Source organism: Gekko japonicus, unplaced genomic scaffold (assembly GCF_001447785.1).
Source record: "Gekko japonicus isolate JY-2015 unplaced genomic scaffold, Gekko_japonicus_V1.1 scaffold812, whole genome shotgun sequence".
In the NCBI taxonomy this organism is placed as follows: Eukaryota; Metazoa; Chordata; class Lepidosauria; order Squamata; family Gekkonidae; genus Gekko; species Gekko japonicus.
In genome coordinates, this window is record NW_015176474.1 from 838,349 (window position 1) to 863,898 (window position 25,550).

The 25,550-nt window shown below is 43.3% G+C and overlaps 1 protein-coding gene across 1 annotated transcript; it reads left to right on the forward strand.

The window, feature by feature from the left end:
- The first annotated feature begins 379 nt into the window (after positions 1 to 379).
- On the forward strand, positions 380 to 24,845 carry MCUR1 (mitochondrial calcium uniporter regulator 1). The gene is made up of 9 exons (XM_015427180.1): positions 380 to 803; positions 2,310 to 2,429; positions 5,851 to 5,954; positions 7,876 to 7,977; positions 9,207 to 9,248; positions 10,479 to 10,550; positions 11,142 to 11,195; positions 22,818 to 22,932; positions 23,662 to 24,845. Exons 1-9 carry the CDS (start codon positions 494 to 496, stop codon positions 23,715 to 23,717), a joined length of 975 nt encoding a protein of 324 aa, XP_015282666.1. The 5' UTR covers positions 380 to 493; the 3' UTR covers positions 23,718 to 24,845.
- The last annotated feature ends 705 nt before the right edge of the window (positions 24,846 to 25,550 follow it).

The window sequence follows — 25,550 nt, forward strand, 5'->3', positions numbered from 1 at the left end:
TCTAAATTTGTTCCTCTGCTTCAGACCAACACGGCTACCCACCTGGATTAACGGGACAATTAGCGTGTTCCTTTCCTCCGTTCTCATTAACGCAGGTCAGGATCTGCATTCACTATATTAACTGTATTTGTCAACCAAAGCAAAGAGGATGGCTGGTTTTCTTGTGGGCGGTGCTTCCTCCTCCCGTCCGCTTCGTTTTCTTCCCTGAAAAAAGCAACGTGGCTCACAAAATCAACATAAGGCGGTCGCTAAATCGCCGCGACCCAGTCAAGCGGGGAAAACATGCGGGCGGTGTGTGTTGTTTGTGACAACGTCAGTCAGTCCGCCTCTCACGTCGGCGCATGCGCTGAAACGGAACGTATTTGTGCTGGAACCAAAAACAACCAAGCTAGTCGGTCGGACGGCGAAAGGAATCCCAGGATGACTCCTTGAGCGATGAGGCGTAGCGGTAACGTCCTCGAGCTCTGCCTCCGAGCTTCGCTTGAAAGCCGGGATGGTGAGAGGACAGGCCGCAGCCGTCATGGGTGGAAGGAAGAGGGTTTCCCTCATCCAGCAGGAGCGGCGAGCTTTCCTTTCCGGTGCCTCACGTAACGTCGTCGCGCGCTCGCCCGTCTCGCGCCGTTGCCTAGGAGACTGGAAGCGGAGGAGTAACGGCGCGACGGGGGCTACCGGCCTCAAGATAAACGGCCGCGCGGGCTCCGGAGCCCGTGGTTTTTCATGCAGCGAGAGCGTCGGCTCGGTCGGGGCGAGGGCCGGTTTTCTCAGCCTAGATGTGGGTCGTCGCCTCGCCACCGAACAGCGAGGTGAAGAAACGGGGTGTGTGTGGGGGGGGGGGGGGTGGGGGGGGTTTCTCAGGGAGGGAGGGAGGCGGTGTACAGATAGATCCGTTGTTAGTTGGAAGTCTCCTGGGCTTCGTTTTCAAACGATCCTCCCAACAAATCCATGGGACTGTTTTTAAGCAGAGGGAGAGAACGGAGTTCTGCTGATTTAGGGCGACTCTGCGTTAACTTTTCCCTCCGTCGTTTTAGGAAACCCACGTTGGAACAGAAATTCTTCTCTGCATGCTGCTCTCCGCTTCCTTTGACCATCCGATTTTATGGCACTTTCTGCCGTTCAGGGGTGACTTCGCAGTCAGTACAGCTTGGCCCACGGGGTATTTGAATGTGGTTTTGAGCTGCACCTTTCCCTTAGTGTTGAGAAAACGTGGAGTGAATGCCAGATCGCCCTTAAAAGGGAGCAACTTCTTGGAGTCTGTGTTTTGCTTAGGATGACTTCATTTTTTGAGTATAGTTGGAGTCCAGTGGCACCTTATAGGCTATCAAAGTTTATCAATTCATGCTGGAATAAATTTTGTTAGGCTGCAGCAACAAAATAAGTGGCACTTTATGGATTGAGATGGCTACACATTTTAGGATTACTTTTCAAATGACAAATACTTTTTAATTGCTTTTCAAATAGCAGTTCAGATACCTGGTCATAATGTGCATCTTCCCCACCTGAGTTCTTTTCTGAGATGCCTGATTTTGCCAGCACTCAAAGCACTTTTAGATTATTTTGCTTTCCGTGAATGCGTTTAAGTCCTTTTTTTGTTCATTTTATCTCACCATTCTTCCATAGAGCTCAGTGTTGTGTATTTAATTTTCCCTCCTCTATATTATCCTCACAAACGCCGTGTAAGGTAGTTTAGGCTGAGAAAGAATGAGAGGCCCCAAGTTACCCTGTGAGTTATATAGACAAGTAAGGACTAGAATGTGGGTCTCTCTGATGTTAGTCTTGCCCCTGCCCCTTGAACCTTGCGCCACATTGGTACGTGTCTATCTCTCTTCCACAGAACTTCAAAGGACTTAAAAGTGCTTAGCTTTGGCTATTTAATTCCCATTGTTTTGTAAAGTAATTTTCTGTTGAAAAGCCAACGGGGTGTGTGTTTTGTCCAATTGTTTTAAATAAAAACATTTTATTATATATTCTGCATTGTTGTAAATCCACTTTTAAGATGGATGGGATGAAGACTGTAAAATTCTTGTACTGAAAAACGTAGCACTTGTGATAGCATGGACTTGATTTACTCGTGATGGAAAGGATGGACCCTTAGCAAAGAACACAACTTTGCTATTCAAAACTAGGTCTGATGGGTTGTTTTTTTCCCCCTACCATGTTTTGAGCCAAAGGAAGATAAATGGCAGCATGGATAGAATTGTCCTATGACTGTGGATTGTAAAGTTTGGAAGGATTTGGATTTTAAATATGACAGTATGTATTAAAATATGTATGGCTGTGTGTTAAATTGGTCCTGATCTCCCCCCTTTTAGATATCAGCATCTGTGCATCACCCCTACAAGTAGAAAACAGTAAGGCAAGTTTTCCTGCGTCAGGAAGCAAGAAGCTTTATTTTGACACCCATGCCCTTGTGTGCCTTATGGAGGAAAACGGTAACTTCTCTGCTATATATATGTGTGTGTGTGTGTGTGTGTGTGTGTTCATACTTACTATGGTACAAGTACCTATATTATTCCCACGGTGCCTCTTCTATCTACAGCTGGCTCCCAGAGCATCTGCTTGATGCTATCCTTCTGTCTCTTTCACTCTGTTCCCTTGTTTAAGTATTTATAGGCTACCTTTCTCAGATGCATCTTAAAGAAGTATATGATATACAGTCTGTCAGGACAGGCTTCCACACAGATTATCTGCCATGTGTTCAATTTTGGGGTTTTTTCCCTGCTTCCCTGCAGCATTGTGGTGCATTTGTGCACCACCTGGGGCTTTGCCGCCATTTCTCCAGTCTTTCTCAAACCTGCTCTGTTTTCAAATTTTGGGAAAGATTGCAGTAAAGGCTGGATGGCTTCTGTGGGAAATTTGGATTTTCCTGCCCACATTTCCTGCCTATTTCCCTGATCCTTTCAGAGGATAGCCGTGTTGGTCTTCGGTAGAACAGCTAGATTTGAATCCAGTAGCACCTTAGTAACCAACAAGATTATAAGCTTCCGAGAGTCAAAGCTCTTTTTTGTCAGATATGTTTTGACTCTCAAAGCTCCCAAGATCTTGTTGGTCTCTAAGGTGCTACTGGACTCAAATCTAGCTGTTTCCCAGATTCTGTTTCCACAGCAGCTATTTCCTCCTCCTGCCACCAGAGGGCTCCTTTATTTAAAAAAAATTACATTAGAATAGTGGTTCCCAAACTTTTTTTGGCCACTGCCTCCTTGGTTCCATAAATTCATACTCAGAATAAGTAAGATAATAACAATACATTACTGAAGATAAATGATGCTGTTAAAAGAGATGAAATGTTGATAAGTTTTGATAGCTTTGTAGGATTAAAACCGAGGGCATCCTAAAGAAATACGTTATAATTGCAATAAGGTGGCCTTTATGGAACTTTTGTGATGTAATATGCAGTTGCCAAAATTTTGCTAAAGGGAAAAGTGCACGCACACATTAGGGACATCTAAAACCAAAGGTATTTTTCCAAGGGTCAATACTTTGGCCAAAGTAAAAGGTCCAGGGAGAGCAAAAAACTAAGCAAAGTAATGGTTTTAAACTTAAATAAAGAAAATGATTTTAGTTCACCTCCATTTAATACTTCTCCCCCTTTCATTTTATTCATTATTATTTCACTTTTTTCTGAATAAAGGACAGTGTGTTATATTTTCTTTATAAAGGTTTGTCTAATGTTTTTTGCCAAAAATATACCCGCATTTTCCTCCACTCTTTATATTTATTTACCATAATTTTTCCTCTTATTGCCAAAATTTTTGTTATTTATATCCTAAATTTCGCCCTCAGTTACCCCAATTTTTCCTTCTACTCCCTAAGTTTTTCCTTTAAAGTTCTTTTTTGTCCTTTTTGAAAACAGTTATTGAGAAATTATGGGCCCTGGGTTTGCTAATGAAGTGGGTGGGTGTGACAAAAAGAAAACAGTGGTGCCTCCAGCCCACTGGCCTCCCCTTGCTGTCAGGGGGGTGTCCAGTAGGCTACAAAAGGAAGGCAAACATAGCTCCCAGACCCTCCAGTCACTTAAAGCGATACAGAAGTTGAACTTAAAATAGAAGTAATTCAACAAAGGGGGATGAGGAATCAAAGCAGGACACACACGCATACAAAATTCAGACTTAGACAGCACAACTGACAGTTGTAACAGAAAAGATGGTTAGAGTCTTTTACGGTCTCTCTGAGGCCTTCAGCAAGTTTCTCACACTCTGTCTGCTGCGGCCTGGAGGGTTCTCTACGGTGGTAGTGCTACGGCTCTTCAGGCTTTTTGTGTTGCTGCAGCTCCTGAGGTTCCTTCTCAGGTCACTCTGTTCTCTGCCCTTGGACCCAGATGGCTTCTGTCTCCTTTTTTTCTCCTCAGAACTCCAGCTTTGGTAACCACTCCATTAGACTATTGTTATATGAGTATACTGTTGTAGCAGTAGGTGGAACAGGGTCTGAATTCACAGCTTTTTTTTAAAAGTAAGTCTCTGTTCCCTTCCCTTATGGAGATATGAAGCAATAGGTATATTTTTGTAGCTAACTTTTTTTAAAAAATGAAAAAGTAAAATAGGCTTACTTTAAAAAATGAAGGCTGGAAATTCACACGACCTGTTTCATTTGACATTACAATAATATATTGATATAATGATTTTCTAGTGCCAATTTTAAAAAAACGCAAAAGCCCCATGGCTCAGTGAGGGGTGGGGCCACTACTTGGGAACTTTGGTAAAGAAACTGCAGGGAGACAGATGCTGCTGTGCTTTATCTGCAGCTGCACCAGTAAAGGGGAAACAACACAAGCCCCTCCCCATGTGGAAACCACCACAGAAAGATAAAAATAACCAACACGCATCAGTAGCAAAGACTAAAAAGTCACAGCAGTCTGACCAGTACTGAATTTTTAGGGGTTCTCTTGAATCAAGCCTTTTTGCAGACCCTCCTAAAAACAGACAGCAAGTGGGCATTCTGTACTTCTAATGAAAGCTCATTCTAGAATGTTGGAGCAATTGCAGAAAATGCTCTGGCGTGGGCCAGTGCTATTTGAGGGCACTACTAGAAGAAATTGCTATAAGACACCTAAATTGTGCGCTATTAGATACTGAGGGAGGTGCTTCTTCAAGCCCAGCTCAGAATGCATTTTTTCAGTGAACTCTATAGCATACCAATCTGTAAGTAAAATGAATGCATATTCTTTCCATAGTCATTCCTACCTCTCTTTGATGTGTTGTTTGTGGCAATGTTTAAGTTGTAAACTCCCTGGCATTTTAAACCCTAGATTGATGACAATACAAATAATAACAGTGGGTTTTGTTCTAGTCAAATCCATTGTCTACTACAAGGGATAGGCTCCATTTTTCTTTATGCCTGTGTACCATAATTAAATATTATTACTAATTTTTGTAGATACAATTGGTGTTCTTTGTTGCATTTATGAATATGCCATAGCTCAGATTGGACAAATGTCTGATAACGTCTCAGAATACTTACTTTTTAAGGATCTGATTTTAATTTCCTGACCATTCTACTGTAGTGAAAGTGCTATAGTTCATTATGATCCATCTTAAAAATAAAAACTATTTGGCTTTGTGTTAGAAACTAAATTTATTTAGATATATGGACTTGACAGCAAAGTAAATCTTCATGAGATCCAGGAAAGTTGGATCCCCACCTCAGAATTTAAACTGCTCTCTAAATGGGGAAGATAAGTCTTCTCTGCAAGCAGTTATGCCAAGACTTGTTAAGGCTGCCTTTGTTTTTGTGAATATTATGTGCCATCAATTTCCAGGTTTTTTTGTATGGCCAAGTTGTGTATTAGTCACCCATGGTCAATCTTTGTTCAAGCATGGAGGTTTCAGAATTTTGCAATCTTGTATATCGTTCTAGGTTTCACCACTCTGCAATCCGAGATTATCGTGTCTGCTTTAATAAACACCATGAATGGCAATATGGCTGTGATGTACAAGGACATGGTCACCAAAGTACAACAGGTTATATATAAAAATTTGGAAGTTTCTTTAGTGTTTAATTTTAGCCAAGTATTTAATTAATGTGTTTTGGAAAACGGATGTGAAAAACTGCATTGCTAAAGGCAAAGGGTGGTCAGAGTTGATAACCATTTTTCTTTAAGTGCTGTTTTCTGATCCCTAATAAATTTTCTGATATTGGTTCAGTTAGGTTTGATTCTTACATTCATTTAACAAGCTGAAATTGTTCTTGTTTATATGTGATGGACAGCTTCTGTAACACACATTATTGGTTCTGCTTAAAAGTGGAGAGAAGGAATTGCTGGAAGGAGTAAAGTCGGTGAATGGACTCATATGGACTAGCAACAGTGTTTGGTAAAGGACTTTAAGTTCCTGGATGCCATTAGCAGATTTTTAAACCCCAGGCCTACACATACAAGAAAAGCATACCAACACTTTTAGGCATCTAGATCTGTTTTTAAAAATACATTAGCTGCAATTGTATTCATTGTAAGGATGGAAATGAGTGACTCTCAAATTGTCCCAAAGTTGTGTGTCTGAGGCAAGGATTTGTTAAGCCTTAGTTGGAAACATACATACCTGAGGGGATGTCTTACTGACTTTGTAAAATGTGCTTCCATCAAAATGTGTTTACGCTTACACCATGATCATAAATGCATTAATCTGCAAGTCAATTATACTGAAGTCATTGAAACATTCTCTCAAGTATGCATACTTAGTTTTTCAGCTTCAATGAGGCATTGATATTTCTTAGGTGTCAGCAAATTATTTTTCTTTTTGGTGGTATTATAACTGGTAATGAACATAGTAGGCATGAGTTGCATTATTGTGAGTAATGGCCTTATTGAGTGCTCATAGGTGCTTAAGAAATTTAATGACTTTATCCCTAGCTGTGGTTCATACATGGGCTAAAGATTCCTATGGCTGACTTCATCATAATTGATACTGGATAACTCAGGAGAAATGTTAGTTCTTGTCACTGTCCGTCATGTTCTTGTGGTCCAGTGTGCTCTTCCACCAAATTCACCTCCTCTCCTCAACCCTTTGCTGTGTAATTTTTTATCAGATACTGGGTTTAACGACTGCCTGTTCAGAGTTGCTAATCTAGACGTTATATTGTAGTGGAACAGTTTACATTGTCTTCCATATATTGGTCTTATTCATGGAATGTTGCATTTTGTCTGTACTAATAGTGGAGCTGTGGTAGTTAATAATTGTCATCGTTCGTCAAATAATTCTCTGCTCAGTCCTGTTAGTGTAAAGAATGGAGAGTAAAGCTAGTTGAATCAAAATCCTGCAATAAAGCTGTACATTCAATACAGACTTGACTCTAACTTGCTCTCTGATCCAAGCATGCCTTCTGTTAACTACTAGTAAGCATTGTTTGGGTAATGTGCATGTTAGTGTTTCCCATGTAGATTTTTGAGTTAATAATAGTATTAACAATACTAGCATATATTAGAACAGAAACTGATTTCCTTATGGTTCGAATGTAAACCCTGTGCTTTACTAAATCATTTTCGTAAAGCACACATTCCACAGATGGAGTCTCACTGGGCTCAGTCTAGCCCTTCTCCCCTTATTCCCCCCATACAACTGCATATATGTATGATGGTAGGAGGAGCCACTGCAGGCAGTGGAAGGCCCATGAGCACATCCTGTACCCCCATCCGGCCTTCTCTGTGTACCCTGCATGTTACTGGTAAGTGTGCTGTCTTTGTTGGCGAGGCAGAGGGAAAACAGGAATCTGTTGAGCCCAGTGGGATTCCTCTGTCCATAGGCACTACACCTGTGTTCAACTAGACTGAGCCCTTGGACAGTTTGGAATTTCTTAATACTAGTTACAGTCTTGAGTGTATAAGAACAAAGAAAAATACTTAATGGTTTTTGGTGGTTAGTCTAAAGTTTTTTTTTCCTTTGAAAGGAAATAGCCCTTCAGCGGATAATGTCTCACATTGGTGTTTTGAAAAAAGATATGATCATTTTGGAGAAGAGTGAATTTTCTGCACTTCGGGCAGAAAATGAGGTAAAATTCATTCCACAATTATGTCCACATTTTATTAAACTGTTCCTTATTCCCAGTGGGCTCCCAGTTCTCTGCCATCAGAATTACTGTGTCAGTAAATGGCAGAACTATGTTGGTTATTGCTAGGGTTTGTTGATGAGCTTTCGTTTTAACAGACACAGTCACTGTAGGCCATTTATCAAAAATTTTCGCTTGAAACTTTTGTATGAAATGTGCCAAAGGGGAAAGATAACAATAAAGCAGCCATAGAAACCAGTTCATGGAGTCAAGCCTTATGAACCTGACAGAAAGCATTTGAGGTGTGATGGCAAAGGAAGAGAAGTATGCTTCTCTCCAGTTGATTTGAGTGGGGTGTGGGTGTGGCATGGTTCAGGTGGATGGCACTCCCGATTCATTTACTACTTAATGTTCTGTTCGGGCAGCCGGTACAAGTAGAATGTCTTAAGTATATCTGTTGTTGAACTTAGGAGAAAAAATATATTGAGTTTCTTGTGGAGGGAAGGCTTCTTCCTTCCAAATTTCATTGTATATAGAAGTATTGGCTCTCTACTAAAAACACCAAAGCTGCAGTGTAATTTAACAAAACGTTGTTTATTGATACTGGAATTTCAGCATGAAGGTGTCCAAAATCTTTCTTGAACTCACTTTCCCAACCCTTCTGGGACAGCAGAGCAGCAAAATTTTAGTGGCAGCCAACTGGACTGTGATTCTTCCTGTGCTGCCCCTTGTAGATATTAGAATAAATCCGCTGCTTGCTGATAGCTCCACAGGCTGTGAACATGTGCTTAGAACATGCCAGCGTTTTTGTGAGAAATAGTGTGTATGCTATGTTGGAGACTAGCCTTTGGAAAAAAATACTGAAGCTTTCTTATTTACTCGTGGAGCAAAACAGGTAATATGGGAAGGAAATAAAGTGATAGGAGTATCTCATGGAGTAAATGTATGATAAGCACCATGGATGGAGTCCAAAAAAAGCTGCTTACACATCTGCATGTTCTGTTGCATGATTTGGGCTCTTCTCATAGTCATATAACAGCTTTTGTTTTTACAGAATCTCAGATTTCTCAGTTTCATAAGCTGCAGAAGCAAAATATAGAGAGTTTTGATTGAGTGTGTGCATATGTAAGGATAATTTTTGATCTTGTATTCAGCATATGCATAGTGGCTTTAATGTTGTAGTCTGAATGTATGAAACTTTAATGTGTATGTTTATTTCTTTTCATTCAAAGAAAATAAAACTTGAACTTCAGCAGCTAAAAAAGCAAGTGATGGTAAGTTACTTTGTATGTGGTAACTCTAGGAGGTAATGGGTGCTGTCTAAGAGTTGACGTAAGGGTAGTTTAGGCGTCCCTGAATCACAGCCATTGATTTGATCGTGTAAAAGGCATATCTTGGATAGCATACAAGTATTGAGGACTAGATCCTTTGGCTTAAGACCTCGGGTCAATGAAGCTAATAAATGAAATGGAGGACTAGATCCTACAAATTGTGAGCACAAAAGAAAAATTGGGTCTTTTTCTCTCCCCCTTCTGGGCTATGGGCTATGAAGAGGGAGAATCAGGTGACATTTCCCCTTCTGTTCTTTTGCTGGCAAAATTTCTACTGACATAAGAGTTTCTACTGACTGTCAGTGGAAGAAAGTGCAGGTAGTGTCATCTGATTCAACCCAGAACTCTGTGGCATTTGTCGAAGGGGTACTCATGGTTCTGAGCATCAGCTTTTCAGAGATCTCAGAAGGCTGTTGGGGGATGAGGAAGTGTGAAAGATTTGCAGGTGATTTCAGCCCATGGGTTGCAGGATCCAACCCAGGATTGTGCACACTGGCATGTATCCTGCCACTCCTCTTAGCAAAGTTTGGAGCCTTCCTCCAACTGCAATGATTCTTCCTCCAGCAAAAGAGCCACTTCAGCTGAAGGAAGGCTTCAGTCTTTGCTGAGAGAAGTCGTAGGATATCTAAACATCGGTATCGAAACATCGGGTGCAGCTCTAGAATACTGCGCTCAAAACTATCAGTGATGGTAACTTAGCATTTTTTAGATGTCTTAATGGGGCAGGGGGTAAAATTGGAGAAAGCACTTGGCAAGGCTGGAAAAAAAATACTTCCAGTATAAGGTTGCCAGTGCTGAAAGATGTGGGGGAGGAGCAGAGACTTGGTTATGGGCAGTGTACCACAGCTGTAACATCACTCCTTTTGCAATCCTGGATTTGACATCACCAAGTCAGGGCACCATTCTAGAATTCGCCTGGAAGTGTATTGTTTTCCCATAGCATTTGCACCAGAAGTGGCACCCCAGCAATGGTACGCTGCTGATTCCTTCCCTCCCATTTTGCTCCAGGAAGCAACAGGGGGAGCTGCAGGGCCCATATCACCCTATTCAGACTTCTGAAATAGCCCAATGGGTATAATGAAAGAATGCTATACTATTTTATGTGACATTATTGGTTTGAATGTAATGAATTTAGACATTCTGTGTCAGTATTTCTGTGCAATTTTTCTCTAGGATGATACTTCCAAAGTTCGTACGGACAGCAAGTTAGATTTTAACCTAGAAAAGAGCAGAGTAAAAGAACTGGTATGTTTATTTCCTCATATCTATATATAGATTGTTCTGAAACACTGCAATGTACAGCTCTGACAAAAATGGTCTCTGTGACCTGTGAAGCCTCTTGTGCTAATAATTATATCAGATAGAATCTGTGGCCATTGTAATAAACAGTCATACTCAGTTTTATACAGCTACTGAATTCAATTATGCTTAGTGAGTATAGTGTCTTAACTTTGTAAAAATTATGTAATAAAAACAACTTATTGATACTGTTGTCTCCACAATGTACTCCTTGAATGCTTGGTAGAACACAGTAACTTAATCTGTATGATCTTCATAGTAAACGTCCTCACACATCTAGCATTCTACAAACATCTCTTGGCATGCATAGTTTAAAAAGCTAGCCCCTTAGTTCTTTGTAGGCTTATAAATAGTTTTAAAAACTTAACTATTATCCCAGATACGCTTTACATGAAGAAATGATACAATTGACATACAGACGACCAAAGGATAGAGTGTTTAAAGCCAGAAAGTTATTAGGGTTGCTAGGAAGGGTAAGTGCTTGGGTCTAAGTGTTGTTTTTGTTTTTTAGAATAATCTATTACTCTTATTTTTCAGTATTCGCTGAACGATAGAAAACTGTTGAAAATGAGAACAGACATTGTGGAATTGGTAAGAACTTAATGATTGATTGTGATAACAGCCCTCTCTATGTTGTTTGTGCATGTTTATCTATACAGTCACTACAAATTGAAATGGCATTTATATATCCACGCACTGACATAAAAACAAATGCTTGGGTATGCAAAATAAAATAGTATTTAAGAACCTTTTATTATGTTCAGTAACTCTGGAAATGCTGAAAGTACAGTGCACATTATGAGATTTTTTTCTGGACAGGAATATATACAAAATTGGGAAGGGTCTCTTTTGAGACTGTGTTCTACATACACCTGATTTTGGTCTAGGAAAAGCCCTTACATTTTATCTGAGTTTAGAGCATCATCTTGTCAAATGCTGTGCTGCAGATATCAAAATATATTCTGCCTGATGTTTATTTCTGTCCTCAATGTGGATGGAGACTGCCCTATTTTTGAGCACTTTGCCCATGTTCATGAGCACCCTCAGATAAATAACATCTGAGAAACTTAACCCAGGTGGTCTCTTAAAGGCACATTTATTCCCAAAACCTATAAAATATCTTAAGAGTGCATTATTAATCAGGGTAGTCGTGTTCTTAGGTGCATATGACGAAAGGCATACACCATCCAGTAGTCTTAGGATATATGATTTGACCACAGTTTGGTGTCCACAGTTTTGAACTTTGGCTTAAAACACAGTATTGGTATTCACAATTTTTCTTTTGAGAGTGAAATCCAGCCCAGGAAACATTATTCTTGTAATTTCATGCTTCAGCTTGTAGAGGGTGTTTTCATACAGGCTGAACTCTTTGGCCACAGAGGAAGTAGCAAAATTACAGATGCTTCTAATAGTTCTATACACCTTTTGGTATTAACCAAGTTTGTAGTCTGAGCGCTTTAACTGTGTGAGGAAAGCAGGTTGCTTACCAGTAACTGGTGATCTTCGAGTGGTCATCTGTGCATTCACACCCATGGGATCTAGTGTGCACGCGCTGGATCGATCGGTGCTGTAGCAAGCTCTTTTAACGGATTTTCGCACCCAGTCCCTCGGGCATGCGCAGGAACCCCACTGTGCATGCCCAGAGGGGTGGGTGCGGACATCCCGCCAGTTCCTTCAAACCGCCACAAATCAACCCCTATTAAAAATGTAGAACCTGACAGCAGCGGGAAAGAAGGGCAGGTGGTGTGAATGCACAGATGACCACTCGAAGATCACCAGTTACTGGCAAGCAACCTGCTTATCTTCGACGTGGTCTCTGTGCTTCACACCCATGGGAGATTAGTGAGCAGCAGCCTACCTGGAGGAGGGTGCTGGCAGGTCTTTTACTGTGTAGCCGAAGACAGAATGTGACGTCCCATGTTGGTATTGGTGTTTGTACGGACGTCTAGGGCGTAGTGCCTGATGAAGGTGTTAGGTGTGGCCCAGGTAGCGACTTTGCAAATGTCCGTTATTGGCACTCCTTGGAGGAAGGCAGTGGAAGTCGTGACAGCCCTGGTAGAGTGAGCCCTGATAGGGCCAGGTAATGGCTGTTTGGCGAGTAGGTAACATAGATGGATTAGACCTACAATCCACTTTGACAGGCACTGGGCCGTGATACGAGTACCCAGACGTGCCGGAGCGTACGAGATGAAAAGTTGTGAGTTCCGTCTAGTTGGGTGTGTTCTATTGAGATAGACCAGGAGAGCCCGCTTCACGTCCAAGGTGTGTAATAATCTGTCCTCCGCTGATGATGGATTTGGAAAGAAGTCAGGGAGGAAGACCTCCACCTGCAGGTGGAACTCTGACACCACCTTCGGCAGGAAGGAGATGTCCGGGACGAGGCCGACTCCATCTGGCAGAAACGACAGGTAAGGTGTATCGTGTCGGAAAGCCAATATTTCTCCAACTCACCTTGCCGATGTGATAGCAATTAAAAAGGCCGTTTCCCATGCGAGGAGTTTGAGGTCACATGTAGCAAGCGGCTCAAAGGGCTTCCTCGTGAGCTGGCGTTGAACTAGAGGAAGGTCCCAGGGAGCGACTGGAGTTTTGACAGGAGAGTAGAGGTGTAACAAACCTTTTAAAAATTGTTTGGAAATCGGATGAGAAAACAAAGTGCATCCATCAAGTAGAACATGGTAGGCCGAGAGAGCGGCCAAATAAACTCTTAACAATGAATGGGAAAGTCCTGAGTTAGCTAAGGAGAGGAGGAATCGGAAAACTCTTTCGAGACCCACTGAGGAGGCTCGAGAGACGTCATCACCAAGGTAAGAACAGAACCTTCGCCATTTATAATCGTAAGACCTCCGCATAGTAGGCTTCCTGGAATTCAAGAGGACATTCACTACTCGGGAGGAGAAGCCGGTGATGTTATCTGCCATGCCGTCAGTTTCAACTGTGGTATGTGATGTAGGACGGGGGAGTCTGAGAGAAGGAGGAGGTCCTGAGCCGGAGGGAACTGATGGTACATCCCCTGTGATAACTCCAGGACCGTTGAAAACCAAGGTTGTCTCGGCCACCATGGGGTTATTAAGATACAGTCCTCAGCGTCTTTGAGAATTGTGCGGACCATGGTCAGAAGCAGAGGTAAGGGGGGGAACAGGTAAAGAAGTCCTGAGGTCCAAGGGTAAAGGAGACCGTCTCCTAGAGATTGTGGGTCTTTGCCTCCTCGACTGCAGAACAGAAGACACTTTTTGTTGTTTCTGTTTGCAAAGACATCGACTTGGGGAACTCCCCACTTGTGGAAGAGTGGGAGGAGGTATGTTGGGTTCATTCCCCACTTGTGAAGGCTGAGTCCTGCTCGACTTAGATGGTCTGCCTGCACGTTCATGCGTCCTGGAATGTGAGTTGCGACGAGGAATATGTTGCTGGCGATGCAAAACTCCCACAGCTGAATGGCGAGGGTGCAAAGTCGTTGGGAAACAGTGCCTCCTTGCCTGTTGACATAGGAAAGTGCTGTGGTGTTGTCCGTGAGGACCGTGACACATTTTCCCTTGATTAAAGGGAGGAAACTGGTGACAGCGTGTTGTACAGCCAGGGGTTCTAGAAAATTTATGTGTTGCTTCCTCATCTGTGTGTTTCACTTGTCTCCAACAGAAAGGCCCATGGAGTGAGCACTCCATCTCATCAGGGAAGCATCCGTCATAATGGTGATTTCAGGTGACAGAGGGTGGAATGGCGCTCCCTGGAGGATATTTGAAGTGACGGTCCACCAAAGTAAAGAGTCCTGTATGCTGGGAAGAGGGGATAGGACGACAGTGTGTGTGTTTTTCGACTGGTCGTAGTTGTGGATGAACCAGAGTTGTAACGGATGCATCTTGAGTTTTGCGAAGACGAGAACTGACGTAGTTGCAGCCATCAGGCCTAATAGCCTCTGGATTTGGAAGGCAGTGACGGAGGGTTGGGTGCGGATGACGGTGGCTAGGGTTGTGTTGACTCGTAGGCCCAGGTTGTCCAGTAGAGCCAGGGTCTCCCTGATGTTTGAGACCAGGGCATTCTTGGACGGCGCTACCAGAAGCCAATCTATATACGGGTAGATGGAAACTCCCTGGAGATGGAGGAAAGCTGCAACCACAATCATAGTCTTTGTGAAGACCCTTGGGGCGCTGGATAGGCCAAATAGTGCTGCTGACCAATCGCAAAGCATAGGTATTGGTGGTGGAAGGGGTGGATAGTAAGGTGGAAATATGTGTCTTGGCCATCCAGACGTGTCTCCAAAGCAATGGCATGATCTCTTGTAGGGATACCATGCAGAAGTGGTGGTAGGTCACAAAACGGTTCAGTTCCCTTAGATCTAATATGGGTCGAATGCCTCCGTCTCTCTTCGGGACTGTGAAGGATCAGGAATAAAATCCCGTCCCTTGGAGGTGTGGTGGTACCTGTTCGATGGCTCCCTTCTGCAGAAGGACGGACACCTCTTTGAGGAGAGGTGGGGAAGGGGGCGTGGAGACGACGACAGGAGTATTGGGGTTCTGGTGAAACTGAATTTTGTAACCTCGGGTCAAGATGGACAGCACCCACTTGTCTGAGGTGATGAGACGCCAGGTGTGAAAAAAGGGAAACAGACGGGTAGGAGCTGACTCGGTGACAGGGAAGTCAAAAACCCTGCTTGGAGGGTTTGGACTGTTTGGTGCGGGAAGCTTGTTGGCCTGAACCGAATTTTGGTTTCTGAAAAGCAGGTCTTTGGCCTCCCAAAGATGCTCGTGGTCTCCATCGGGTGTCTGGAGACTGATTAGTTGGTGTACGCTTCTGCCAGGACCTCGACCAGGTGCGGGAACGGTATTGTTGTTTTGCAGAGGACGAGACTCCTAGAGCTCAAGAAGCTTTTATGCTTTTGTCTAACTCTTGTAGAGTAGTATCCGTGGTAGCGTTGAAAAGCCCCAGGCCATCGAAAGGGAGATCTTCTACATAAGATCTAGTATCTATCAGGAGATTAGTGTTACAGAGCCAGGAATGTCTTCTGAGAGCTATTGCAGAGGCCATTGTTCTGGAAGACGCCTCGAGGACATGTTTAGTAGTGTTGAGCTGTTGTTTTGCCAACACCATGCCCTCTTTTTGTATGACTCTGGCTGCTTGAAGTTTATCATCTGGGAGGTGGCTGAGAAGTTCAGATAACCTTTCCCAGAGAGTGTATTGATACCGGTTCATTCAGGCGAGGTAGTTAGTAGACTTGACTCCCAATGCTCCTGTGGAGTAGAAGCGCCTGCCAAAGGCATCTAATTTCTTTCCTTCCTTGTCAGAAGGTGCAGAATGTGACCTCTTGGATTTGGAGGAAGATGTAATCACCATCGAGTTTGGCTGAGGGTGCGAGAAGAGGAATTTAGCATCTGCCTCTTGGACCTTGTACATGTGGTCCAGTCGTCTTGTGGACACAGGAGCAGACGAAGGTTTTAGCCATGGTGACTTCGCCGCCTGCAGAAGGACTGAAGACATGGACAATGCCAGGGTGGAAGAGGTATCAAGCTGAACTATGTCATAGACTGCATCTGTAGACTGCGGATGTTGTTGGACGACAGAGAGGCCTAAAGAGTGGGCCATCCTTTTGACTAGATCAGTGTAAAAGGTAAGGTTGTCGAATGGGGATACGGGTAAGTCCTCAGCGAAATCCTGGTTTGGAGATGTATGGTCGGGAGAGGTATGAGCTTCAGAAGCCTCCGTATCTGAGTCCTCCTCTATGAACTCAGAGGAGTCATGCAGTATTTGGACCGAAGTGTCCTGTTGACAAGTTTTTTGGACAATAGGGACGACCGGGGTTGGAGTGACCGGAGGGTTGACAGGACGACTTGGTTCCAGAGTATGATGGGAAGGATCGACTATAGGAGGACGGGACAGAGATGCTGAAGGTCTTGACCCATGGGGCGATCTCGACCTATGAACAGAGTGGGATGAATAGCGATCCCAATCAGAGTAGCCCACTGGAGTCAACCACAGCATGGATGGTGGATAAGCTCCGTACAGGTACCTCAACTGTCATTGATCCCATGACATTGGTGGGGAGGGGCGGAAGACTCTTGGGGAGCGACTTCTGGACCGTGGATGTCTGGGAGACAAAGCAGCAGCCCGTCTGTGAGAGCCGTCCTTGTAGTTTCTGTCATCGATATCGACAGATTGACCTTGCAGACGTGGAGGGTGACGCTGTGTGTCGCATGAAGTATATCGGTGCTGACGTGGATTGATGTCGGGAGCTTCTGATACCGTTGATGTCGATGACGGGGAAGGAGCCGGAGAAGGCTCTGCATCCATTTGATTACTTAGGAGCTCTGCCGTTTCGATGTCGGAGTAAGGACGCTCCATTTGTTGGATGGGGGGAGTCCAAGACATAGATGGTTGGTATCGGTGGAAGGACTTGGGCCTTGGATATCGATACTGCCAGTTGAGCGGGAGGCACTTTAGGGGCATCACCCAGTGCAGACACCGCTTCCTTCCCCTTCTTCGCCGTCTTCAGGGGCTTGGAGGTGCCCTTCTTAGCGAATTTGTGATCCTTACTTGCCTTAGCCTTCTTTTTGACTGGCGTGGAAGCGGACGATTGTGCTTTCGATGTCGAGAGCTTTGGCGTCGGGCGGTCAACATCGGAGGCAGGTCTCGATGCCGGAGCTTATCGATGTAGACGGTCTCTCCTCCATCGCTGAAGCAGGAGCAAGGGCCGATTCAAGCAGCGCCACTGTAAGGTTCGCAGCACGGTTTTTTCTCGTTTGGTTGGAGAAACGTGCACAGTGGCGACAGGACTCTGGCTGGTGAGACTCTCCGAGGCAAAACATGCAAAGGGTATGACAGTTGGGAGGAGCAAGTTTGCTACTGCAACCCTTGCACCTATTAAAAAAATCCCTACTTCTTCTCCATAAAAGAAAAGAAGAAGTAGTAGGGAACGTTTTGGGGGGGGGGGTTAGCCTGAAGGCCTGAAATAAACTCCCCCTCCAACATAAAGCAAAAAAAAATTTTTTTTTTACGGTTTTTGAAGAAAAAAACGAACAAAAATAAAGTAAGAGAAAGTTTGGAAATAATTCCTAAGAGCTGTGAGGTGAGCTAACAGCGAACCGATCAGACCGACGAAGAAGAGGTCTACTCAACGCGGCGGTAAGAAAGGAACTGGTGGGATGTCCGCGCCCAACCCTGTGGGACTGGGCCCGAGGGACTGGGCGCGAAAATCCGTTAAAAGAGCTTGCTACAGCACCAATCGATCCAGCGTGTGCGCACTAGATCCCATGGGTGTGAAGCATAGAGACCACGTCAAAGATGAATGCTTGTACATGTGAGAAAAGTTGTCTAAATGAAACTGTTTCTGGTTATTCATTACTTAAGTATAGTGAATTTCCCCCTCATGGATCACTGCCTTGTCGTGGCGAGGGGGCTTGCGTGGTTCAATGAGGCTGTGGGCTATGCCATGGAGGGCCACCCAAGATGGACAGGCCACAGCAGAGAACTCAGACCAGGTGTGATCCACTGGAGAAGGAAATGGCAACCCACTCCAGTATCTTTGCCAAGAAAACCCCATGGACAGTATCAAAAGGCTAAAAGATATGACACCGGAAGATGAGCCCCTCAGGTCAGAAGGTGTCCAGTATGCTACTGGGGAAGAGCAGAGGGGAAGTACAAGTAACCCCAGAAAGAGTGAAGCGGCTGGGCCAAAGCCGAAAGGACGCTCAGTTGTGGATGTGTCTGATGGTGAAAGGAAAGTCCAATGCTGCAAAGAACAATACTGCATAGGAACCTGGAATGTAAGATCTATGAATCAAGGTAAGCTTGACGTGGTCAAAAATGAGATGGCAAGACTGAACATCGATATCCTAGGAATCAGTGAACTAAAGTGGACAGGAATGGGCGAATTTAACTCAGAAGACCATTATATCTACTACTGTGGCCAGGAATCTCGTAGAAAAAATGGTGTGGCCTTTATAGTCAACAAGAGAGTGCAAAAGGCAGTACTGGGATACAATCTCAAAAATGACAGAATGATTTCTGTCCGATTCCAAGGCAAACCATTCAACATCACAGTAATCCAAGTCTATGCCCCAACCACTGATGCAGAAGAGGCTGAAGTGGACCGGTTCTATGAAGACCTACAACACCTCCTAGAACTAACACCAAAAAATGATGTCCTCATCATCATAGGGGACTGGAATGCTAAAGTAGGAAGTCAAAAGGTAACTGGAATAACAGACAAGTTTGGCCTTGGAAAGCAAAATGAAGCAGGGCAAAGGTTAACAGAGTTTTGTCAAGAGAACACACTGGTCATAGCGAACACCCTTTTCCAACAACCTAAGAGACGACTCTACACATGGACATCACCAGATGGGCAACACCGAAATCAGATTGACTATATAATTTGCAGTCAAAGATGGAGAAGCTCTATCCAGTCAGTAAAAACAAGACCTGGAGCTGACTGTGGTTCAGATCATGAGCTACTCATTGCAAAATTCAGACTTAAACTGAAGAAAATTGGGAAAACCACGAGGCCATTCAGGTTTGACCTAGATCGCATCCCTGATGAATATACAGTAGAGGTGAAGAATAGATTCAAGGGTCTGGATTTGATAGATAGAGTGCCTGAAGAACTATGGACAGAGGTTCGTGACATCGTACAGGAGGCAGCAATCACCACCATACCAAAGAAAAAGAAATGCAAGAAAGCAAAATGGCTTTCTGATGAGGCTTTACAAATAGCAGAGGAAAGAAGGAAAGCGAAAGGCAAAGGCGAAAAGGAAAGATTTACCCAACTGAACGCAGATTTCCAGAGAACAGCAAGGAGAGATAAGGAGGCCTTCCTGAATGAACAGTGCAAAGTAATAGAAGAAAACAATAGAATGGGAAGGACTAGAGATCTCTTCAAGAAAATTGGAGAAATCAAGGGAGCGTTCCATGCAAAGCTGGCCATGATAAAGGACAAAAACGGTAGGGACCTAACAGAAGCAGAAGAGATTAGGAAAAGATGGCAAGAATACACAGAAGAACTATACAAGAAAGACCTCGATGTCCTTGACAACCACGACGGTATAATCACTGACCTCGAGCCAGACATCCTGGAATGTGAAGTTAAATGGGCCTTAGAAAGCATTACTAACAACAAAGCTAGTGGAGGTGATGGTATCCCAGCTGAGCTATTCAAAGTCTTAGAAGAGGATGCTGTTAAAGTTCTGCACTCCATTTGCCAGCAAATTTGGAAAACGCAACAGTGGCCACAGGATTGGAAAAGATCAGTATACATTCCAATCCCAAAGAAGGGCAATGCCAAGGAATGTTCAAACTATCGCACAATTGCACTCATATCACACGCTAGCAAGGTCATGCTCAAGATCCTACAAGCTAGGCTTCAACAGTACGTGGATAGAGAACTACCAGAAGTACAAGCTGGGTTTCGAAGAGGTAGAGGAACGAGAGATCATATTGCCAACATTCGCTGGATTATGGAGAAAGCAAGAGAGTACCAGAAAAATATCTACTTCTGCTTCATTGACTATGCTAAAGCCTTTGACTGTGTGGATCACAACAAACTATGGCAGGTCCTTAAAGAGATGGGAGTACCAGACCACCTCACATGTCTCTTGAGAAACCTGTATAAGGGCCAAGAAGCGACAGTTAGAACCGGATACGGAACAACTGATTGGTTCAGCATAGGAAAAGGAGTACGACAAGGATGTATACTGTCACCTTGCTTATTTAATATATATGCAGAGTACATCATGCGAAATGCTGGCCTGGATGAATCACAAGCGGGAATTAAGATTGCTGGGGAAAAGATCAACAACCTCAGATATGCAGATGATACCACTCTAATGGCTGAAAGTGAAAAGGATCTAAAGAGCCTCTTGCTCAGAGTAAAAGAGGAGAGCGCAAAAGTGGGCTTGAAGCTCAACATCAAAAAAACTAAGATCATGGCATCCGGCCCCATCACTCCTTGGCAAATAGAAGGGGAAGTCGTGGAAGTAGTGACAGACTTCACGTTCCTGGGATCCCAGATCACCGCAGACTGTGACTGCAGCCATGAAATTAAAAGACGCCTGCTCCTTGGGAGGAAAGCGATGGCGAACCTAAACAGCATGATAAAAAGTAGAGACATCACCCTGCCAACAAAAGTCCGCATGGTCAAAGCAATGGTATTCCCAGTAGTCATGTATGGCTGTGAGAGTTGGACTATAAGGAAGGCCGAGCGCCGAAGAATAGATTCTTTTGAACTATGATGCTGGAGAAGACTCTTGAGAGTCCCTCAGACTACAGGAAGATCAAATCAGTCCATCCTAAAACAAATCAACCCTGACTGTTCCCTGGAAGGCCAGATAATGAAACTGAAGCTCCAATACTTTGGCCACCAAATGAGAAGGGAGCACTCAGTGAAGAAGACCCTGATGCTGGGAAAGATTGAAGGTCAAAAAAGATGGGGACGGCAAAGGATGAGATGGTTAGACAGTGTCATAGATGCAACGAACATGAAATTGAGCCAACTTCAGAGGACGGTGGAAGACAGGAAGGCCTGGCGTGATCTGGTCCATGGGGTCGCGAAGAGTCTGACTCGACTGTGCGACTGAACAACAATAGTGAATTTAAGTTTTAATAAATTAGAAATGTGTTTAATCTTAATCATTTTTGCTCTGAAATGCCACATTCATTATAACAGGAGCTACTTTGTGTAAATATGCTTAGAATTCAAGCAAATAATGCAAATTGCAACTAAAAATGGCAAAAGTGTCTTTAGTGTAGAAATGCTTCATTTATGTTCCAAAAAACCCAAACTGCCGCCTCTTAAGTTTGTATGTAGATTCTGGAAATTCATATTGAAGATCTAATCTTTTCTCTAGTAGTTTCCATAGAATTCTTTAGAATAAGTGAATACATTAATAGGATTTACCACTGCACTAGGCAGTTCTAATAAGCTCTTTTCCTTTGGAGAGTTACTTATAAATATTGCTAGGGAAGTTGTACGTGTTAGAGTAATTTTTAGGAAGAGTGAAAATGTAATGCATAGGTACTTGGAAATAGCTGGAGGAAGGGGAGTGTGGGGATTTGCAAATGCCTCACAGTAACTGCAGGAAAACAACTGGCGCAAGTAATATTTTTATGTTAATAGCATTATCAAGGGAAGGGTACTGTGTAAGAGACTATAGTGTTTCTCTTTCAGGGAATAGGCTGAGGCTGAATCTGATGAAGACGGAGGTTCTGTGCTGGGGGGGCCTTTCAGGGCAGGGGCTCAGACTTCCCATGCTTGATGGGGGTGCCACTAACATCAGCGCAATCCGTCAGGAGTTTGGGCGAGATCCTGGCTGCCTTTTTAACTATGGAGGCCCAGGTCATGAATATTGCCAAACTGGTGTTTTTCCGTCTATACCAAGTGTGGCAATTGGCCCCTTTCTTGTCGCACCCTAACCTAGCCATGGTAATCCATGCAACGGTCTCCTCCAGATTAGACTACTGTAACTCACTCTATGCTGGCCTTCCCTTGCAACTGACACAGAAACGTCAGCTGATCCAAAACACGGTGGCGTGAGTCCTGATGGGACACCAAGGACGGCACATGTACAACCTGTGCTGCGCCAGCTACACTGGCTTCCAGTGGAGTACCGAGTCAGATTCAGGGTGTTGGTACTGACCTTTAAGGCCTTCAGCTGTCTGGGACCAGTGGGATTTAATGCAGGGCCCGTAAGGCAGAGATGTTCTGCCAGGCTTTTGGTTGAGGACAGCAACGGTTTCCATCATAGCTGGCACCCTCCTCTTCAGTCCTATCTTGCCCACTTCAGCCTCCCCCTTAACCTGCCCATGAGACAGAAGAACAACTCGGAGCAGGTTCTTAAGTTAAATTGCAAGCGCCGTCTGGTGGTTTTGTATTTTGTATGTTTTTAAGCAGTTCGAAAGCAAGAAATTGCAAGTAGATAAATAGGTACCACTTCGGTGGGAAGGTAACAGCGTTCCGTGCGCCTTGGTGTCTAGTCATGCCGGCCACATGACCACGGAAACGTCTTCGGACAGCGCTGGCTCTTCGGCTTTGAAACGGAGATGAGCACCGCAACCCTAGAGTCGGATTCGACTGGCTTTCGAGCAAGGGAACCTTTACCTTTACCTTTAAATCATCCAGAGCCCTGTGTACTCAGGGATGGGGCGATTCAGAAATCATATTATTATTATTATTATTATTATTAATAATAATAATAATAAATGGAATTGAAACATTGGTTATTTTGTCTTTTTAAGCATGCACAGCAGGACCGAGCGTTAACAAATGCAGACAGGAAAATAGATACAGAGGTTGCGGGACTGAAAACAATGCTTGAATCACACAAACTTGACAACATTAAATATTTAGCAGGTAAGGAGGTTTCTCATGGGGCATGTGCTTAATCAGCTGTCTTGAATGTCTGCTGGGCATTTGTGGACTCCAGTACTCTTTACATCAAATATGACTTCTGGTTGCTTGCCAGGATTTACTAATTGTTTGGTGGAGGCTTATCCATTGGTTTAAAATAGAAAATCTCTTCACTATTTGGATACTCACACCTTTTGATGAAACAGTGCCTTCAGCATGTGTCTGTGTATAGCTCTGTGTAATGCATCTCCTATGTTACTGGCTACTTGTATACCAGTATACCTCGTGATAACTTTCATTATAAATATCCACCATTACACACTGCCATGTTTTCAAGAATTGAATTACTCTACACTGATATGTAAAGCAACTCAAACACTATTTGCTATATTTTCTGATCTCTTATAATGACTGTTATAGAGTAGAGGGATGTGGTAGATTTATACTCTGGTCTTTCCACATCATCCTCTTATAATTTTTGTGGCCAAAATTCCTTGAAACTGTGTACTTAAAATAGGTATTGTAAGTTCTTAGACTGTGATCCTGCTCATCTATGCAGCTATAGTCAGAATTGAAACCATATCCTGAAGCATTACTAAAAATTCATGTACTTTCTTCCCCACCGATTGAAACCATATCCTGAAGCATTACTAGGTTGTCAGACTTCTATTTTTATAGGTATTAAGGACTAAAAATTCATGTACTTTCTTCCCCACCCTTATTTTCTTTCAGGTTCTGTATTTACATGTCTTACAGTAGTACTGGGATTTTACCGTTTATGGATATAACAAAACTATTTTTTGAAAGGACTCATATTGCCTTACCTTAGAAGAAACAAAGATGCATTGCTGCCTAGCTGAAATTTAGTCCTGACTTTGAACAGAGTCATTGCCATTTTATTTGTTAAACTCTGGAATGTAACCAAAGAATGTGCCTGAAGACCGATGACCCTTACTTGACCCCATTCCTTCAGAGCTAGAAACTCCTACCTTAAATCACAGTGTACATATTTCTTCTGCGTTCACAAAACATGATTTAAAGATTTGTTATTATATATTGACATACTGATCGCTTTCATTGTGTATGGTGTTGTACATTTCAATCCAGTTAATCATGTTTTTATGAGAAGGTGTTATAGAAAGATGATGTAGATAAGGAAATGTCAGATGAACTGTAAACTTGAAACTGCATCTCAGCTGACACATTAATTCCAAAAATGAGAGGGGAAATGCTTAGTGAGAAGCACTAGCCTTTTGCATAGACACTTTCCCCCACCTCTAGCCAAGCAATTAAAGTTAAACCAATAAGTTAAGATCTAGTTCAATCTAGCAGCAGAACATCAGTGTAATTTCAGGAGAAGTCTTGAAATGAAAATATGTACTAAAGAGTACTTCTTAGCAGTGGCTGATATTGAAGAATCAGGCTGATACTAAGCTAATTTATGTAGATAGTAGCTTGGCAGTAGGATTGGAGACTACTGCTAGAATATCCTTCTAGGGAAGGAGGCCTAAAATTAGTTCTTTTTAAATCAATTCCATGTAATCACCTAGATTCAGAGACCTGTGCGTGACCTTCATGAATAGACTAGATGCTTAAGTGGGAGCACTTAAGTCTTGGAAAGGAATATATTTCCATATATAAAGAATGTGCATACTAATGTGCTTCTCCCACTGATATGGTCTGGAAAATAATTTTGATGATTTAGGAGCTTGTGACAAGTGTTTGGTGCCCTTTTTCAACCATGCTGTTAATGGCACTCTGCAGCATACATTGTTATGTATTTCGTTATGCCCATATTAACCTGTTTTTCCTTCTTTCCCATTTTTGAACTGTACAGTTATAACATCACTTCCTTATCCCTTGCCCAGCAGTGTTTCAAGTGTTTATGTGGCAGAAGGGTGGCTGGATTGACGTAAAGCATCAAATAAAGGTTAATTGTATAAACATGCCTGGAAATTGTTTTTTAAAAGTCAAGGTGCAGGGGAGGGGGAGCAAAATCACTAGACTCAGAACCAGGGGAAGCAGAGCTTATCCTGCAGCCAAAGAGCCACATCAGCTTCTGTTCGTTTGTATATACCTCTGGGCTTGCTTTATTGCCACAAAATTGGTCATTCTGGATAGAATTGCTTGGTGTTGCTTGTCCCATACCAATATTGAGATGTAGGATTCTTCAGAAATACCAATTTTTTAAAAAATTGCACACCCCTAGTTGCCACCTGCCTTACCTCTGAAGATACAGAAGGGGTACAGAGAGCGAAGAGCTTGAACAGCAGGTCTTAACTGGCAGACGTTACAGTCATTGAGGTATCCTAGTCCCAACCTTTTAGGGCCTTAAAGGTAAGTACTGGCACTTTGAACTGTGCCTGGAAACAGATGGGTAGCCAGTGCAGTTCTTTCAGCATGGCAGCAATATAATCCCTGTATCCAATGCCAGACAATAGCCTGGCTGTTACTTTTTGGACCAACTGAAGTATCTGGACTGTTTTCACATACAGCACATTACAGAAATCTAACCTAGATGTGATCAGAGCGTGGAACACAATGGCCGGATCATGCTTTTCAAAGAACAGCCATAACTGGCATATCAGCAGAAGCCAGTAAGAAGGAGGAGACCTGGCCTT